Source organism: Dysidea avara, chromosome 8, assembly GCF_963678975.1.
Source record: "Dysidea avara chromosome 8, odDysAvar1.4, whole genome shotgun sequence".
NCBI classification, from domain to species: Eukaryota; Metazoa; Porifera; class Demospongiae; order Dictyoceratida; family Dysideidae; genus Dysidea; species Dysidea avara.
Window position 1 is genome coordinate 25,087,778 of NC_089279.1, and position 19,627 is coordinate 25,107,404.

General features: G+C 36.0%; 1 protein-coding gene across 1 annotated transcript; it reads left to right on the forward strand.

Moving 5' to 3' along the window:
- The first annotated feature begins 440 nt into the window (after positions 1-440).
- LOC136262966 (ubiquitin carboxyl-terminal hydrolase CYLD-like) lies at positions 441-17,952 on the forward strand. Its single transcript, XM_066057386.1, has 17 exons — positions 441-512; positions 2,186-2,681; positions 2,871-3,161; positions 3,659-3,951; positions 3,998-4,124; positions 4,881-5,022; positions 7,105-7,232; positions 7,584-7,710; positions 8,740-8,873; positions 9,439-9,532; positions 9,909-10,167; positions 12,920-13,011; positions 13,060-13,126; positions 13,178-13,307; positions 13,368-13,476; positions 15,453-15,749; positions 17,719-17,952. The coding sequence occupies exons 2-17, from the start codon at positions 2,205-2,207 to the stop codon at positions 17,886-17,888; spliced, it is 2,937 nt and encodes a 978-aa protein (XP_065913458.1). The 5' UTR covers positions 441-512; positions 2,186-2,204; the 3' UTR covers positions 17,889-17,952.
- The last annotated feature ends 1,675 nt before the right edge of the window (positions 17,953-19,627 follow it).

Consider the following 19,627-nt stretch of genomic DNA (forward strand, 5'->3'; position numbering starts at 1 on the left):
GTTGAGTCTCTGGTCCACAATTAAAACCTGATGGCTGTATGAACTAAATAACTCTACCTGAAGTCCTGAATCCCCCAGACAGCCCAACCTCAACTGATCTATGCCTCCCCAGCAGTCTTTATAGTCTTGCTGCCATGCTTCCAGGTACCTACAAACAAATTAATAATGCCACTTGGATATTTGCTGGTACATGGATGTAGCTATAGCTACAAGGAAGGAAATCCCACAAAAACCTCTGTCATTCATACATATTAATTTAGCTAGTAACTTTTGTACTGATAGCATTGGAATTGGCTATATAGCTTTTTTTATATAGGTTGATTCATCAGTTACATGTGATTATCTAATTGTATTGATTGTCTGATGTAATTCTGTAATAAGCTGGACCTTCCTAATTACAGCGCCTCTTACCAAGTCACAAGGGACTTTTCCCACTCCCACACAAAATCATTTAGTTGGGGCGTGTTTCGTTTATTTCGAAGCGTTTCAGGGTTCAGCAACTACGTACACAGGTACAGTGTGTACACCATACTGTATATATGTCCTCGATATGTACATGTAAACTAACTAGCTAGTCGAGATGCTAGTTTTGGGCGACTACTTTTTCGGATAAGTAGCGTCGCGTGGGATGAGCCAGCGAGATTCGAGGAGAGATTAATCAATTCTCAGACCATCTAGTTGGCTAACTGAGTGTGGCACTTTTTAAAAGCCGCTGTTGGCTTCATTTGTCGCCCAGTTTCACGGTGCACTGACAGGTTTTCACTTCATGCACTGCTACTCAGTGTTTCTGAATTACAAATAACAATGGCTCTGTGTTAGTGATTTTGAGGAGAAATTATTAGCTTGTTAATACGGTGGATATGTTGTATATTCTTGAGGCATGACCCAAACTAGGCAGTGTTTCGTCATAGTCATATTATATAATGAATCTTACAGTCATATCTGTCGGGCTGTGAATTTTTGTTCATATAAGGAGCTAGTAGATCGAGCCGGTCTGTCTGATTAACAGTTTTCTGTCTGCCATAACTAGGTCTTGTGTTTCCAGAATGTCCTATTTCATGATACACATGTAGCTACAATGGATCGAGATCAATGTAAAAAAAAGCATTATTATATTGCCATATGGAACAGTTTATATGAGGACCATACACGTGGTCACATGTGACTGAGGATTATCACACTTTCTGTAATTTATATACTTTCATCACTTCATAATTGATGGTTTTCTCTCAGTTTTATATCAAGTAAGTATACAATAGGAACGTGGGCAATATAAAATTGTGGGTGGGCTGCGAGACCAGAGGGAAGCATTTTTAGATGAGTAAATCTATTGAATACAATGGATTTCAAGGCTACTTGGTGAGTTTCAAATAATTTTTTTTCCTGTGTGTTGTTTACCTCATGTGCAGCTAAATGGCCCTTTACACCAGTTAAAGCATTGTCTTGCTCACAAAAATATAGCACTCAAAGAGTGGTCTTAAGATGAAATGTAGTACCCTTGTGTTATAATTATTTGTCTTTATTTTGTGCGTATATATAAATCTCCTGGTGATGTCCAGTGTTGGGGCAATTACTTTTAAAAAGTAACTCGTTATATATTACTTTTAACTGAACTATTTAGTTACAGTTACATATTACCCATATAATAAAGTAACTATAGTAATATTACATATTATATTACTTTGTATCCACAGCCTTAAGCTGTCACGTGTGAAACTACCACCTTATCACATGGCATGATTGTGTTGTTGGACAATGTGCAAATCTTGGCTGTAAGTAAGAAGCTGGTGAATAACCTTCATTTAGTAGGCTTCGTTACTTCGTTGTGGCTAGGCGTTACTCCTAACGAGATTAGTAATTTCCTAACTTGTAGTAATAATATTACATAATATTAGACTCGCTACAGTAAATGTATTACTTAGGTAACACATTGCATTTGTAAGTAAAGTAACTGGAGTTATATTACCAGTTTTTATCATTATATTGCTTTGTTACCACAAAAGTAATAATTTTTACATAATTACATAAGTAATGCGTTACCCCCAATACTGGCGATGTCACTTTTACATACTGTGTATATATAGTATCACTGTTGTTCTGTGTAAAAATGGCTGATTATGAGACATTGTTATTTGTTATGTCTTCAGCATACAACATTTTACTTACAGTCTTGCTTATTTTATAGTATAGTAGCTAATTTCACTATGAATATTAATGACACTCCATCATATGCCTTGTTGCTGGAGGATGTTCAGGGACACAAGGAACACTTTTCAGATACCGCGTGTGTACCATCATTTGAGCAAGTAGAAATTCCCAAGGGTTCCCTGATAGAAAGTCTTGCAGCTTCAGATGCTACAGCAATCAAAGAAGTTCACAAATTCCAAGTAAACTATATAGTGTATTCCTCCAGTATACATGGACAGTCTGGTATCTTTCTGTTTGCTTCCCTTGAACAATTGTACAAGTTAACAATGAAACAGAGAGACCTGTTGTTAGCTGTTGATGCTCTTGCTGATCGGGTCAAAGTGTTTAGTACATTACGCTGGATAGAATCACTGGGGAAAGACTCTGAAGTGGCCACAACTGTTGACTCCATTCCTGTTCCCATTAAAGGAGTCATTAGATATATTGGTGAACTACCTGGTTTAGATGGAACAAGATTTGGAGTTGAATTAATGGTATGGAGTTGAGAATTAGTTGAGTAGAGTATTAGTACTGTTATAATACCAGTACAGGTCAATTCCTGTTTTAGTAACTTTGTTATAGTTCCTTACACTACAACTACTTCTCATTTACTCTCTTGATATACTCATGTGCACATATACTACAGTTCGGTATTAATTGTCATATATATTGCCTACCTCTAGGAAAGAAGAGAAGTAGGAGATAGTGACGGTTCTTATCAAGGACAGCATTGTTTCAAGTGTGACAACAATTCCGTAGTTTTTGTATCGATGGACATGTTGACTGACTACAAAGCTGTAGATGCTGCTAAACCATCTGATGAACCAGTACCAGGGAAGGTCCCTTCAGTTAGAATTGACGACTATGTGACCTTCAGTGATGTACATGATCACAGACACAGAGGACTTGTGAAGTGGATTGGAACTGATAAGTCACTACTTTCTGATGGTACTACCATTGTGGGAATAGAAGCTGTGAGTATTGCATTACAAACATGTTGACAGTACTTGTATATAATATGTACTGAAATTTGCATGTGGTATTGGTTAATTGTGAGCATGCATGCAACATGATAGATTTTGTTTGCATGTAATGGTAACAGGAGATGTGTTTGTTGTGTTTGTTTTGTATCCTAGCCGATTTCCTAAAATTGGATATTTCTCTGCTAGGGGAACTAACACACACAGTATTATTGTTTGCAGTTACAGTTGGTTTGTGAACGATGATGTTTCCACTAATTTACTACCCATTAGCAAACATTGTCCATAATGACATATTACATACTCAACCTCTCCTTGCTTCACTCTACATGAAAGTTGATGGAACACGCACACCAACTCCTTAAATAGAACATTATAATTTGCACAAGTCTGTGTCATTGATAAAAGCCAAGTGATAATACCCTGTACTTAACCACACCATTCTAGCAAACATACATATGTAAACATGTTATGTATTGTTGTATGTGTAGGAAACACTTATTGATCTCAATGGAATACCTCAATTGATCACAATTCCATCAGGATGTGACTATTTTTCAATTGCTAAACAAGGATCTAAAGTGTTCCTACCTGTTTATTGTGTGCAAAGAGAAATTGCTCATGATGACAAAGGTGATGGTCACAAAGATGATCATGTAACTGTTGAGTCTCATGATGAATTGCAAAATGATCTAACACACCAACAATCAAATACTGATACTGATGACACCTCTAGCAAACCTCAATCCTCAAAACATGACGATGGCTTTAGTGGATTAGACGTGTATGTACTTTTTGTGTAATTTTGTTGGGTTTACATTCTATTTTAGTTTCCCAAATCCACACTGCTTGAAGGTAGGATCAGTAATAGAGTACGGTGAGCAGAGTGGAGACATTAAGTGGATAGGAGTATTACCTGAAATCAAAGACAAAAATCTAATGGCAGGAGTAGAAATGGTATTACGAACTGTGACATGTAGTCTATGTTTTGTTTTGTAGATACATACAATCTGATCAGGTATTACTAGTGTAGAACTTACCGACTTGCTAGTGCTTATATCAACCCAAAGGGCCACTGTATTGCAGTAAGAGCATTGCCAAAATCCTGAGGATTTCCATTTATAGACTTTGCATTATATTGTTTATATTCTATTTCTGCTACACTAGAATTATTGTTTCTTTCACAGTTATTTTTTTCTGATTGTATCATTTATATTATTTGACTACACTGGAATTATTGCCACTTTCACAATTTTTTTTTGTGATAACATCAACAAAGTGGCAAAACCTATAACAACCAATTGTGATCATGTGACTCAATTTGATCATAAGAGCTATATACTCAACTCATTCAGATCAGTTAAAACTTATGATTTTTGTGTGCCTGAAGGTGTGGAGTAAATCAGAAAACAAAGTAAATTGTACAAGATTTATAAAGCTAGTGTTAAAATCAAAAGAGGTAGTCAAGAAATGACAATCAACTTAATGACATGACAATGCAATTTATTAACAGCACTGAAACTATTTCTGATCTGCCATCTTTGTTTATGCTACCTGGTTTTTATAGAGTGCACCCTTTCCTATCAGATTTGGCAAAGATGGGTATATACGTACCATATATATATATAGTAATTGCAACATTTTCATGTACAAATGGCACAGATGTACGTATCTGTTTGAGATGCGTACACCCATTAGTTTTGTTGTATGTAGGATGGAGATGTTGAAGAAGAAAGTGATGATGGATGTTGGGCAGGTGTTGAGTATTACACTTGTAAACCGAACAGAGGAATATTTGTAGATGTGACAGTATTGCAACCCTATAGTGGTCCTAGACCTAGAAGATTACCAAAAGGTACTCTTTGTGTGTATTGTCATTGTGGTTCCTGGCAATAATGCAGCTCATTTTATGAAACATTAACTCTCATAATTTAAAGACAAGGTCAATAACTACTACCATATAGTAGAAAAAATTTTAAAAGGTTGAAAAACAGCGCTTGAATGGGAGTTCAAAAAAATATTTTTAAAAGCAGATTTTCTTTGCTGCTCTGCACGTTAACTAAAAGAATTCGCGAATTCCATGTACTAGTTAATTGGAGGTAGCCAACAATGATTGCATTGATTACATACTGTAGAATTCACTACTTTGATTTTTAAGCTATGCATAATATATAGAGATTGATAAAGGCCCATTTAGCTTTAGTAAAAACGCGTCTACTCCTTCCTTTCATAGCTTAAATACCTTTGCTTGAACCAACTACTGTGTGTTGTTTGGCTGGAATCCAAATGGCTTGCGGATTAACAGTGTTGGCAAGTTACAAAGTAACTAGTTACATATTACATATTACCTGCAACTGAACTATTTAGTTACAGTTACATGTTACCCATAAAATAAAGTAACTATAATAATATTACATATTATATTACTTTGTGTCCACAGCTTTAAGCTGTCACGTGTGAAACTACCACCTTATCACGTGACATAATTGCGTTGTTGGACAATGTGCAAATCTTGGTTATAAGTAAGAAGCTGGTGAATAAGCTTCATTCAATAGGCTTCATTACTTCGTTGTGGCCAGAGGATAACTAACGAGATTAGTAACTTTGTTACTTGTAGTAATAATATTACGTAATATTAGACTTGTTACAGTAACTATATTACTTAGGTAACGCGTTACATTTGTGAGTAAAGTAACTTATATTACCCATTTTTATAGCGTATTTCATTATATTACTTAGTTACCACAAAAGTAATAATATTACGTAACGCGTTACTCCCAACACTGCGGATTAAGTCACAACTAGTTGGGTTTTTCAGCCCTTTTTCTGTAGGTAGTCTAGCAATATGCTGCTATCAGGCTACTAAACAATTTTTAAGATTTGCGATGTGACTTGTGGTAGTTACATGTTGAATCACCGTTTACCTTCCAGTGGCCCAGTGCCTAGCTATATGGTTTGTGCTATCTGATAAAGCAGAAAACTACTGATTTTTGTTTCATCTTTATTGTCACTTCTAAAATGTATGTAATACTAGTCCTTGTATTTCTGGTAAATTACAAAAAATTATCTTAGAAAATGCAATTTCCTACTATATTATATGAAATGTATGCAGAAGTGGTGCTAGTATTCTACTATAACTGCAGTGTGCAGCTCACATGAGCTTATGATATTGCAGACGACTTACATTAGGCAATGTTCAAATGTGTATGGTAGAAAAGTGATATGCATTGTATATCTGTTCACTTCTGTGTAGCAATAAATTGTTTAGTCCATCGTAAGGCATCTCCATCCCTTTCTGGCATTTAGTGACCAAGTCCAGTGACTGTTTTGTTTGCATATTCATGGGTGTGTCCACTATCCAGAAAAAAGTCAAGGCAAACTCCAGATTGAATGTCCGATCTAATTTCTTTACTCAACGAGTTATCAATCATTGGAACAATCTACCTAAGGAAATAGTTTCCACAAACACTGTTGCATCCTTCAAGGCAAAGCTTGACAAGTACTGGGACAGCACAGGCCATGGATATGAACAAAGGCTTACAGCCTAATAACATTTTATTGTACTCTTGTACGTGTATCCATTATGCTAATAATAATAAAAAAACATGACCACTCTATTAGAGTATCACGATCTTTTGCATTATTAAAATTAATTTCCTGCAAATTTTTTCAAGGCAGCTACAGTACCTTGGTTGACTTTATGCAACTTATATCCTCAGCATCTATCTGTAAAAATGTTTTAATGTGCTGTATCCATTATAAAGCAGTTTCTCACAAGGATACTTACTTTTCTGGGTATTCAGCAAATAATTTTTAATTTGCTTTCCATGTGAATGTATTCATGATAGTGCTTGTAACTGCTTTTAGGTGCTTGTTTAAAATGGAAGTGCAAAGCTATAACCAACATGTAGTGTTAATCAACGATTTACATTCATAGATCAAAATCCACACAAACTTGAAGTAGGATCTGTTATACGATATGGTGATCCACCAAAGTATGGAGTGATCAAGTGGTTGGGAACATTTCAACCTCTTGAAAAGGTGTTGTATGCTGGAATAGAAATGGTAAGATGAATATACTTTTCTAATTGTAACCATTTTTTATGAAGTTACGTCAGAATTTGATGTACTTAGGTAGTAATTACGCTGTACACTATCACACTTGTGTGTTATGCGTTATATATGTCAGTTGTATAGTTTAAACTAATCACTGATACTCCATTTTCAGTGCCCTAGTGGTGGACGAAAGTCCTAACTACTTTGGTCTTTTAACTTATAATATTGCATAAGGGAATACATACGTATACAGTGTATGGTGGGTGCATTAAGGGTTCATTGTTTTCCATTGTAAATGTGTATACTATGCTAGCAATGCTGCATAGAGTATCTGCACATGTCTCTCATAACTAATGTTAGGATGAACCTGTTGACAAGGCCACTGATGGCATGGATGAAGGTAAAGAATATTTTAAGTGCTGTCCAGGAAGAGGAAAGTTCGTGCGAGTGTCAACACTTCAACCTGGACAAAGACCTGTTCAACATTGTTAGTTGCACATATGCATTTTGTTTATAGTGCTATGTACGAGTAACTTCTTGACTCAACAGGATGTGATGTATGTGGCATTACAAAACTTAGCTTGTAAATCACAAGGGGCTCCTAGGTTTGACAAAGGGGGTATTATAGTTGCATGGAGCAGGTGGTCTGGGGACACAACTTTCAAAGATGTTTTAATTTAAATTTTTAAGTAAAATGGTTATATGAAAACATGTCTACTACAAAACGCATGTATAGTCACTACAGTGTGGACATGTAAGATAAAAATTAATCGTATCACCTGTTCCTAATGTATCATATCAACTTGAGTAATTGCATTAACAAACTCTTGATTCACTATGTGCCTTCCCTCCTTTACCATCAACAAACCAAAGAAATACGTATGAGTCACATGGAAATTTCTAAGTGCATTCCATGTACTAATTTGTGTTGAATTTGATGTGAAAATAAAAAGCTATAACTATGCATGCACGGTGTAGTGCTGTAAATTCAAGATTTTATACTGAACAGTAGCTAATTGTCTTTTGAATACCACAGTTGTATGTCAATCACAAAGACTCGCACAATATTTGGGTCATAAACCAAGTCACTGTGACTCATCATTTTTCTACAACTCATGTTTAATGAAGACTACTCAGAAAGCCTTACTTATTACTACATAATCTTATAAGCAGAGAATTTCAAAGTTATGTGCATACATATGTGGCCGAATGTGACAAAACAACAAGGCTTCCACACACATCCAATACTGACTTTAGCCAACTGTAACTTGACTACTCAGTAAGCTATTGATCTAAAAGTTTAATACAATTCTTCCTTAGCATTTTAAAATACCCAAAATTTGAAATGAATGGCATACTGTTAAATTGAGCTATGGTGTTTCAAAGTCATAAAAATAGATGTATGTGGAAGCCTTATTGTTTTTTCAAATTTGGTCACATATATTGCTATACAACATGTGCATGTGTACATGTTTTAATAAAACTTACATATACATAATTATGCTTATTTACATAGATACACCTCCATTGAGGAAGGTGCAACACCAGTTAGAAGTTGGTTCTGCTATTCAACTTGGCAATACTCCACAGTATGGAACAATCAAGGAGATATCTTTAGTTAGAGATGAACAGATGGCAAAAGTCGAGTGGGTAAGCAATGGATTTACTGTTTTGACATAATATTATGCACTTACGTATGTATATTATTTTCATGCCTAACTCTAGTGAATTTTACGGGTTTTTGCAATTTCTGTATGTCAAGTCAAAAGTAGTCCTGGTACTTGTTTCATAATAGAGAGTCTAAAAGGATGAACAGCTATAATAACATTTGTAACATTTTGTATATAACCTCTGCAATTTCAGTTGCTGAGGTGTGATTGTTGAATTCTGAGTTAGTATATGAGGACCCAAGAGGGAGGGAGTGAGGCCTGACTTTGATAAAAGTATAATAGTAGTAGTCGTGCATAGTGACAAAATATACACAATATCAGCAACTATATTAAATAGCTACATAGATGTACATTTCACAACAATAGTAAGAATATTAAACCATTTTATGCAGTAGGCATGTGACACACTATTTTTTGTATAATAATGGAGTGGTGGGTAGCTGAGATTTAACTGATAAGTCAATTAAAAATAAGTACAATGGATGTGGTTGGGTGTTTGCAAAGTTTTTTATGCTTAGTTGTAGCAGTTTTTATGTTTCCAATAGGAATTTGGTGGCTGCAATAAGATTCGACTTTCTGAGCTACAACCTGATGAAAGATTTATTATTGACGTGAATGACACAACAGGACAATTAAACCGTAAGACATTCTTATTACATTATCTGTTGTTCAGTGTCTGAGACTTAAGATACTCTTTCAAAAATTTCCCTTCAAGCAAATAAAACGTTGTGATCATGCACACATAGTCAAAGTTTTTATACGTGCCCATACAGTTGCTATACATATATTTGTAAAACTTGTGTGTGTTAATACAAAAAAATTTTAGGAGCTTCCCAAATGTGTCCTTATAAAATAAAGTAATCAATCTATAAAAAATGTATTTCTATAGTAAAAGAAGTTTGTAGTTGCAAAGTGTAACTGAATGTCTTCACATGGCTATACTGTAAATTTTAGACACCATTACATACTTTTGTAATGCATGTAAGTTTAACTGTGAACTGTTTTACACCTGTAGCATTAGAAGCCAATCTGTATGAGCATGATGAAAGAGAGCAACCAGTTGTTCCACCCGAAAAATTTGATGAAAACAAACATACCGAAACTAAGGGAATTCAAGGCTGTCATAATTCCTGTTACCTTGATGCTACTTTATATGGACTGTTTGCTTTCTCTGATGCCTTTGATGTTGCACTATTGAATGTGGCCACTACTGGTGGTGAAGAACAACATGTACAAAAGATACTCAAAAACAAAATAATTTATCCACTGAGAGTGTAAGTAACAGAGTAACGATTCTGTTTATGCATGGATACCTACGTAGGATTACATAAGACTGATAGCCACACCTAAAGATATGCATACATCTCTGCACATTTTAAGCATACATATACACTAATGCATACTTAACTACAACAGCATTAGGAAAGTATAGTTCCTTTAAACCTTTTGTGGCATTAATGGTTTTGAGGTTGCATATATTGCCAGATTTACAAAGGTATCTGTATGCTATGTCAAAGACAATTAGCTATGCTACTGTTTTGCTTTTGCCACACTGTTGAGTCTGTTTTCTGTGCCTGTGTTTCTGGGGCCACGTAAATCCCCTTTTATACTGCCTTGATACCACTTTGGCTTTGCTCAAATGGTTTGTAATGAACTATAGATCACCAGTGCTCCCAGTGGATAGAGGTCTCAAAATAAACCTGACAGCTTCACTGGTTTTTCCTCTCAATTTCTTGCTCTTATAAGCTGCCAACTCACCACCCCTATCTTCTAAACATATCACCTGTATAATATCAATGCTGAACGTTTCATAAAGTTTTGGTAGTATAATTGTATTCTACCAAATACAAGTATAGATGTCTATGTATGTAGAGCTGTATTCATGGTAAACACTTAATGGGAACAACTTCAAGCCATTTGCAAGTTATAATATTGAATACTTCCTTCAATAGGTGGTGGAAATTAGGGGAGGGGGGCATTTTTGTTGAACAATGCTTACAAGAAAAGATCGAGATACTCTAATAGAGCAGTTACTTTTACATTTCTTTCAAAAGTTGTAGGTAGCTTCTTACAATAACATAGTGAAATGGTCTGAAATATTCATGAAAACTTTCCTAGGAGAAACCTCCTAGACCCCTTTGATAACATTCATATCTGTTGTTTTGTATGCTTCAAATCTATTGTGCATATTTCATTCTTTGGCTGCTCCACCACCCCTGAATACTTCAAACTGTTATGTCCTGATGTGCAAAAATGGTACCTTTTCACATGTGTAAACATTATTGTGTAGTTTGGAATTAAATTAAATTTAATCCCTGCACAATAATTTTAACTACACCTATTTAAATGTATCAAGAAATGCTTGTTTTAAGTATGCAGTGTATTGTAGCTTGACAAAGGTGTATCAATTTTTCACATGTTTTCAATTTGTTACCATTCAGTGTATTCACTGTACAAGTAGTCAACAGCTAAATTTCCTGCCATTTTACCTCTGCAAACAGGGGTCCTATAACCTTTCCAATTGCATGTACTTGATAATCCACACCTTGACTTGTGTGTATGGTACCAGCCTGAAATTTGGTCGCCTTACACTCCTAATATTAGAGGTGCACCGATATGACATTTAGCCGATATTCCGATAACCAATATAAAATAATATTACCAAGCCGAATAGCAAAGCCGATCCGATATGGTAGCATATAATGAGTCATAACTCATCATGTGTTTAACCCATTGTCATAAAATTACATCCAGGAATAGGGCTATGTTAGGTAGAGGTGCACTGATAATCGGATTGGCTATCGGTTATTGGCTATATCGGCCTTGTTTTTGCATATCGGTATCAGATCAGTAACATGTGTAAATAATAGCAGATACAGATATACACTAACATCTATTTATGGGCACTTGTGCTCTATGTGATATCCTAGCAGTGCTTGTTTATGTAATATTAACTATTGATTTAAGTCCCACACTGTCATTTTACAGCTGAATTTAGAGTAAAAATAGTAAGAAAAAGTCTAAAACTAGGAAATTTGGAAAGGCTATAAGACCCCTTTTCACAGATCCGGTCACATATATTTTAATTTAAGGTTGTCTGTATTATACTATAGTATGTACAAGTTGAGCTGGATCCTGAAAAACAGCCAAAAATGAAAAGTGGATTTTTTCTCAAGAAAATTAATATTTCAGCCAACCAGATGATTAAAGGTGACAGTAAAGGTGTTGACAAAAGACAAGTATAGTTTGGCTCCGTTACAAGTTTGGGAAAGAGATGTAATATACAGTGCAGTTTTATGGCTTCCCATAGAAAATGTATGGAAAAAATTTTGATTGGCCATAAATATTGTGTCAGATATTTGAATGAAAAGATTTTTAGAGGGTCAAACAGCACTACAAATTGAGCCAAATTTCAAGATCATGTGTAATTGTATCCATGAGTTATTAAATGTTTTTGAGGATCCAGCTCAATGCATACATACTATAGGTGAGACCCAATAGAAGTGGTGGGAGGGGGTGGAGGGCAGGGCAGGGCAAGAGGTTGTTTACAAAATTAAAGAGGAACGCGTCAGAATGAAGTAGGCCAAACTATGGACCATTCAGGTATCAAAACTGGCTAAAATAAACGATTTACAGCGCACTCCTTTATTCAATACCAGAGCTGTACAGCTACATCCCTAGGCTGGCCAGAGCTCCATCAAGGCCCCAGAACGCTTGTATGGCTCTCCGCTGGGCTTGGGAAAAGCAGCCAGTAAAATCATACCACTCAAATGTGGCTGATTTTGATGACAGTGAAATTTGATAGTTTCATGTAGCTTTGTATTTGTGGTGAAAAATCAAACCTGCTGTCAGTGGCGATAAAACTGGTTTTCCCAGATCCAATCATAATTAAAAAATGCTATTGACAGACATTCAGCACTTTGTTTCGAACACATTTTTTTGTTTTTGTAGTAACACTTCGTGGTAAAATATTGTTGATTTTTGAACTACGTATGTACACAATTTATGTATGTAATTCATTTTCAGGATGAGTGTTGTGCTACAAGATTCCACTCAAGTATTCAGAACACATTTAGCCAACTTACAAGAAATGAGAGGCTTTTCTAGTGATGAAAAAGGTTGTTTGTGTACAGGTAGTATGTTGCTTTTATTTTTTACTTCTATAGATCCTGAAGAGTTTTTGAATTTTTTATTTAAACATGTCCTTCAGTTGGATCCCTTTGTACATATAAGGTAATTAATTTTGTATTCTGTTATTAAAATATGTACTGAAATGCCTAACAGGCGACCATCTGGTATTGATCAAGAGTTTTTGATCCAATTATTTGTGGAGCCAATTGAAGGAGTGTCTATTGTATATACCCAAGAACTGTTAACTAAAATGTTTCTGGATCAAAATATCAGTTTTGTGAAGGTAAGTCTTATGTATTTAATTTATGACATGTAGATAATACTTAACATATTCTTTGTTTAGAATCCATCAAGGTTACTGCTACAAATGCCTCGGTATGGCAAAAATTTCAAATCATTTCAATGCATCATTCCATCATTAGAGCTGGATATTAGAGAATTATATGAAACTAGTAAGTTGATGTATTAATGATGTTTCTGAGAAAATTAATGTCATATACAGTCTTTGGGATAGAGTGGTCATTATATGTTAAATAAACAAACATGTATTATTGTACATAATAGTGATTAAAGTTGTTGTGTATATTATTCCATTTATAGGCTTATACCTATACCAGTGTATTAGATAAAATTAATGTATGCCCCTTGTACAGGCTCGTATGGCTTGCCACTGGGCTTTGGAAAGGCAGCCAGCAAAAGCAGCTAGACCACTCAAGCTGGGCTGATTTTGACAATAAAATTTGATAGTGTATTCACGTACATAGTGTTGTCGTGAAAAATAAATCAAATCTGCTGTCATGAACATAACACCGCTTTTCCCAGATCCAGTCACACGTGAAAGTGTATTCATATACAAAGTTTGATTCTAATTTGATAAATACTTGTATTATGGACAATATTATTATATAGATCAACTTTCTGTCATAGCTACAAGGTTAACTGCCTTTTGAAAAACTTTTAAAAATTACATAGATCAATTGTTGAAATGCAATTCTTTTGTGGTTAGTAGAAATCAAAGTAACAGCTACAGAGTTACAAAATCAACAAGTGTAGAATTATGAGGCTGAGATATTCTAATTGAATAGTCACCGAGGAGAAAAGTGTAGGAAAACATAAACAATAACAACAATTGTTTGGGGTTCAAACCAGAGACCTTCTCACTTAACACTTAACACCCCAACCCTTAACCACTGAGCCACTACCATCATGGCTGTTCGTCAGCTCACTTTATTTCTAGCTTGCAAAGAAAGCTTAGGGTCAAAAACCAGCATAACTCCTGTATGCCTCTTACTTTGAACTGGAGAGTACTACACACATTGTTGTTTCCATTGTGTTAAGATTGGTCAATAAAAATGTGTGTGCATGTGTGTGTGTGTGTGTGTGTGTGTGTGTGTGTGTGTGTGTGTGTGTGTGTGTGTGGGTGTGTGTGTGTTGAGATGAGGCAGTATAGCCAAGTGGCTAGAGCATCAGTTTCAGGGGCGGATCCAGGAGCTGGCAAGGGGAGGGGCACAAACAGGCTAAATTGTAGGTGGTTGGAGAGAGCCAGGTTCTCTTGTTAGTTGCTGCATTTTTGAAGGAGCAAATAATCAACTCTTAGTAGTGTCTCACTGTTGATTTTTGCCTTTCAGATGGTTGTGAAGTCTTAAAAGCTGTTTAAAAGGCTCTGAATGTCTTAAAAACAGCAATATGACAATTATTTTTAGAGGCACTTAGTACACACGAAGGTGCTGGGTAACAATTTCACAGCTAGTTTGACTTTGGTTCGCTTTGGTTTCAGGTGACTTTGCAATAAATGTTAGTAAAATGTGTTTATTATCATGAGTTTCCTGGCCTGACAAAGTTTAGTAGCTATTTTAATCAGAAATATGGCTGGCTCCTCCACAAGGTGAGGGGGGCATTTGCCCCAAATTCCCCATCCTGGATCCGCCATTGAGCCTGGTGATCAAAAGGAGGTTCCAGGTTTGATGCCTGGTTATGCCAATTTAGTGTTGTTATTGTTGTTTTTTCCTTGAGCAAGAAACTTTTCTCCGGTCTACCCAGCTGTATATTCGGGACCTGGTGGTCTGGTGTCAAGCAGCCCATCCAGCTCTAACATCAATGAGTACCTTGTGTTTACTGGGGAAACAAATGCACAGCTGTCCTAGTCTCATTTGATGGTGTTGGGGTCATTGTGGAACTTCAGGTTCTGTGACCTCTCTCTGTGAGACCTGGACAGTCCTCCCGTGGGTAACTAGCCCTGCCCCAGGAGGATTTACCTGCACAAGGTTCATGTTTCTGAGTGGTGCACAGGCCTCCCAGTGCTGGTTCACCGGGTGGCAATAGCTGTGTTCCACACGGCTTCCATAGACTTTACTTTGTAAGCTTTGCTGTGTGTGCATGTGTGTGTATACTGTCATTCTTTATGCTTTAAACAATTTTAATCTTCTAGAAAACAAGCAATGCTGTAATTGCAACAAGTCAAGTAATTGTGTTTGCAGTGACTGCAGTAATGAACCAGACAGCAAGGAATTGTATCTTTGTAATGACTGTTCAGTTTCCTGGCATAACCATCCTAGCAGACAAAGTCACAGGCCTTGTCAGCTGAAATCGGAGCCTAGCAATGACTTCAGAACTGGAAAACTGCAACTCCTGTCTGTGCTGTGCATAGAAACTAGTCACTATGTTTGTTTTACCAGAGCCACTAGAAATGACTGGGTGTTTTTTGATAGCATGGCTGAAAGGCTAGGTACGTACATATGGTTGTGTGTTGTACAGTATAATGACCTATAGTACTACATTTAATTATGAATCCAGTGTGTGAACGTATTATATAGAAGTTAACCACTGGGATAATTATTTCAAATATTTATATATTTTAAACTATCATGCAATTAGGTATGTATAGAAGAACCAGTAGCATTTAATTACAAACCTAAGGTAATGGTCATGACAAACATTTCACGGATGTAGTGGTCAGTGTTTTGGCAAACTCAAAAGTAAATACAAATCACACGATCTCTTTAAAAGAATGGCAATGTAGCTGTAGACGCCTGAAATATTGTACTATAAACAGTAAGAGGGCTGCACCAATCCTAGTATTAGTATCAGAATTGGGCTGATACTGCTGTTTTCATGAGGTAATGGAATTGGCCAGTGTATTGCTCCAAATATCAATTACTATATGTAACTAGCTTTTCTCGTGCACAACAAAATGACTTCCATTTGTAGTAGCCTATTTTACAGGCATAATAGACACTTTAAAGCATCAAGCATAATGGTAGTAATAACAGGCAAAGTTATTCTTCTATGCTGAAAGTCCTTTGTGAAAACACAATCCGAGAAAAAGATTGATATACTCTAATAGAACAGTCAACAACTGTATTCAGGTGTACCACTTTGTCATGACTGTTTTAAAAGTAAGTATTTAAGTACTTCTGTGAGCATCATAAAATTAACTATCTACACTTCTTGTTAAGCCATAGTAGAGCATGGAAACTACTTAACTAGCTGCTAAACTGGTTTGCACTTCAGTGACTTCTAGTGTAGGTTGTATTAGATAACTACTTCATCGTGAACTAATCACAACAAGTTATCCATTATTTTGTTAAAACTTTACAAGAGTACCATGAACTACACAAATAAATAAATAAATAAATAAATTAGTATGTGACCTAATTTTAGAAAACTGTTGACCTACGCACAATAGTACTTTTGTAATAAAACACATTCAAAAATAATGGGTAAAAATGTAAGCTTCAGAAAAGATTTACGCAAGTTTTTACCACCTTGCTGGTCGGTGAATTGACACTCCAGTGGATAAATCCTAGGCATCATCGTGTTCCCCTATTCATAGGGAGTTCAAAACTCTATGTTTCATCTTCATACACAAGTGGGTTTCTGAGTTACGGAAATTTGTTTACATTGCGGTGATGAAAGAACTTATGGTGATTTTTTTCTTCAATGAAGTCGCCTTCCTTCCGGATCACAGAAGAATACCTTTGCCAAAACCTATACCTTGGTGGATTCACAAATTCATGGCAAATACAATGAGCAAAGATTCAACTCTGTATGCCATTTTATCAGTAAGTTATGATGGTTTATGTAAGCGCCTGTAGATTATTTTCTTGATATCTTCTGTACATATTGATTTATTCGCTCATCCGGGTGTCTACTGCTGTATTTCCCACACTGTTTATCTTATGAAGCTGAAACTTAGCCAATCCATTCCTCTGTCATTGTAGACAACAAAGAACCAATAAAACAAATTTTGATAAATGTGTGTATATCGACGGTTTTCTAAAACTAGGTCACATATATCAATGAAATGACTTATGGTTTACAAATTACTTGGTATAGGCGCTTGTACATGTATATACTTCCAAGATAAGTACTTTGCACTTGAAATATCAGTAAATAGTGGAATCAGTATGGCCCTAGCAAACAGTAATAGGTGTAGTAGCAAAGGGGAGGAAAATGGAGCTCCTTCACTTTACTTCAGAAGGACTTAGCTCTTGCACTTCATAAGATCAGGTAGATAAGATCAAGGTATTCTAATAGAGCAGTCAGTTGCAGCTAAAATAATGTAATTGATTGACCTGTGGGGTTACTACTAGAGGGTATAAAAATATTTATTTGTGCATTGTAAATATTCATCATTAGATTTTTAGTTATAAGTTTACAATTGTGCTTTGATTGCATATCCTCCTTTTCTATAGACAATGGATATAATCTTCCTAAAGTTACAGTCTGTACTCAGTTGTTACAAGAACACGTTTATGGTGAGAAGGACATTACTGGAGTACAATCCAAAAGTCTACCAGAACTAGTTCGTCGATTTGTTGAGGATGTTTATATGTGTATTTATGTTGAATCAGATCACGATTGAGAAATAACTATTCCATGTGTGATGTTTGCTTTAATCCTTTAATGTAAAGTACACCTTTAGCTGATGTGTAAAAATATTATAAATAATTATTGCGAAAAGGGGTCTTCCACACACATCCAATTTACCAACTTTGACAATCCATAACTCCAGATTGGAAAAAGCTAATGACTTGAAATTTGGTCAGCAGTGTGTACCAACACAGCTGAATGGATGGAGAAAAGTGCAGGCTATATGTTACTTGAACACTAAGATAAGGGCTTCCAAGTTCATTGAATTGGATGTGTGTGGAAGACCCCGTTTCGCAAATCTGGTCACAATTACGTGTGTGGTGTGTGTACATACTGGGGGGGGGGGGGGGGGGGGGTATGACACTGCACAGCCAATTAAGGTTAATAAGAGTATTAACCCAGTTCCAGTTTCAGTACTTAGTGATGATGCCCGGTTGCTGTTTTTTTTCTCCTAACTTTACTTGCATTGCCAGCTGTTTAAATAGGAATTGGTGTAAACAGCATACCCAGCTATGACATATCAGAGATTTTGTCTACTGTCACAGTGGTACAGATGTAGCCACATGTATTGATAAGATCAGTATAGATACTGAAGAACAAGAGATGCATCTCATATTGCAAGAACATTTGAAGGAAAATCATGTGCTAGGGAGTGTACATTGTGCTGATAGTTGTGATGGAAGGGTATAAACACTTGGAACAGGCTTTTTTTTTCTTAGCAACTCAGAAATCCACCAATCTATACAGAACTGCTTCTGTTCCTCCAAAATTAGAATCACTATTCTATTTGAAAAAACTGCCCACAGTTATCACAATGAAAAGTTTCTAGGGAAAATGGCTTCATGGCTAGTGAATCGAAGTGGCTTGGAAATTGAAGGTGCCTCTAACACATTCAATGTTATATCATCTACAGTATTGTGTGATTTTTATTCTTCACAAGCCTGGTATCAAATTAAGCAGCTACAGCTACATACAATACCGCATACATCAATGCCAGTTGGCCACTTAAAAGCTAATGGATAAGGAGGTGCGATGCTATAGGTTACACTTTTTAAATTTTTTTCCCAGGTTAGCTAGATGGACTGGCAGAACTGCCCTTGCCACTGTTGCATGTGCTGGACAACTGTTACAAAAAAATAGACTGGACTCAGTAGTCCCTGTGCCCATCAAAACAGCCCATTCGATCAGCTGCTACCATGAATGCACACTGTAACAGTGCTAGAGTGCAACCATAGTGAAAAAGACAGGGTGATCACTTTTTCATTATGCTGGGAAAAAATAAACTGCTCTCGGCTTAATTACCTATAGCCCCACACTGAAAAGTGTCACATTACTAGCTACTCACTTTGGTTTTCCATATTAGTTCAAGCAAAAAACAAGAACTCTAGTACCAAGAGTTATTAACTCTTGTTTAATAGCTACTCACGTGACTGCCGGTACAGCTACTAGTAGCCATGATTATTTGGGTTTCTCCTACTAGCACTACACCATGGAAATTGGCCAATACCTTAATGAAAGCATCATTTGCTATGAAGAAGCGTTACGAACCGATGATATTTACACTCAAGAGTCACTAGAGCTAGCTCACACACTACCCCAGCAATAGTAGCTAAAGTCGCTCGAGTAAAGTTATTTAATACTGATCACTGTAATATATCACGAACACTCTTCGGTGCTAAATAAATAAATCACCGGCTTCTCTGATCTGCTGAACTAAAAACTGGCCAGATG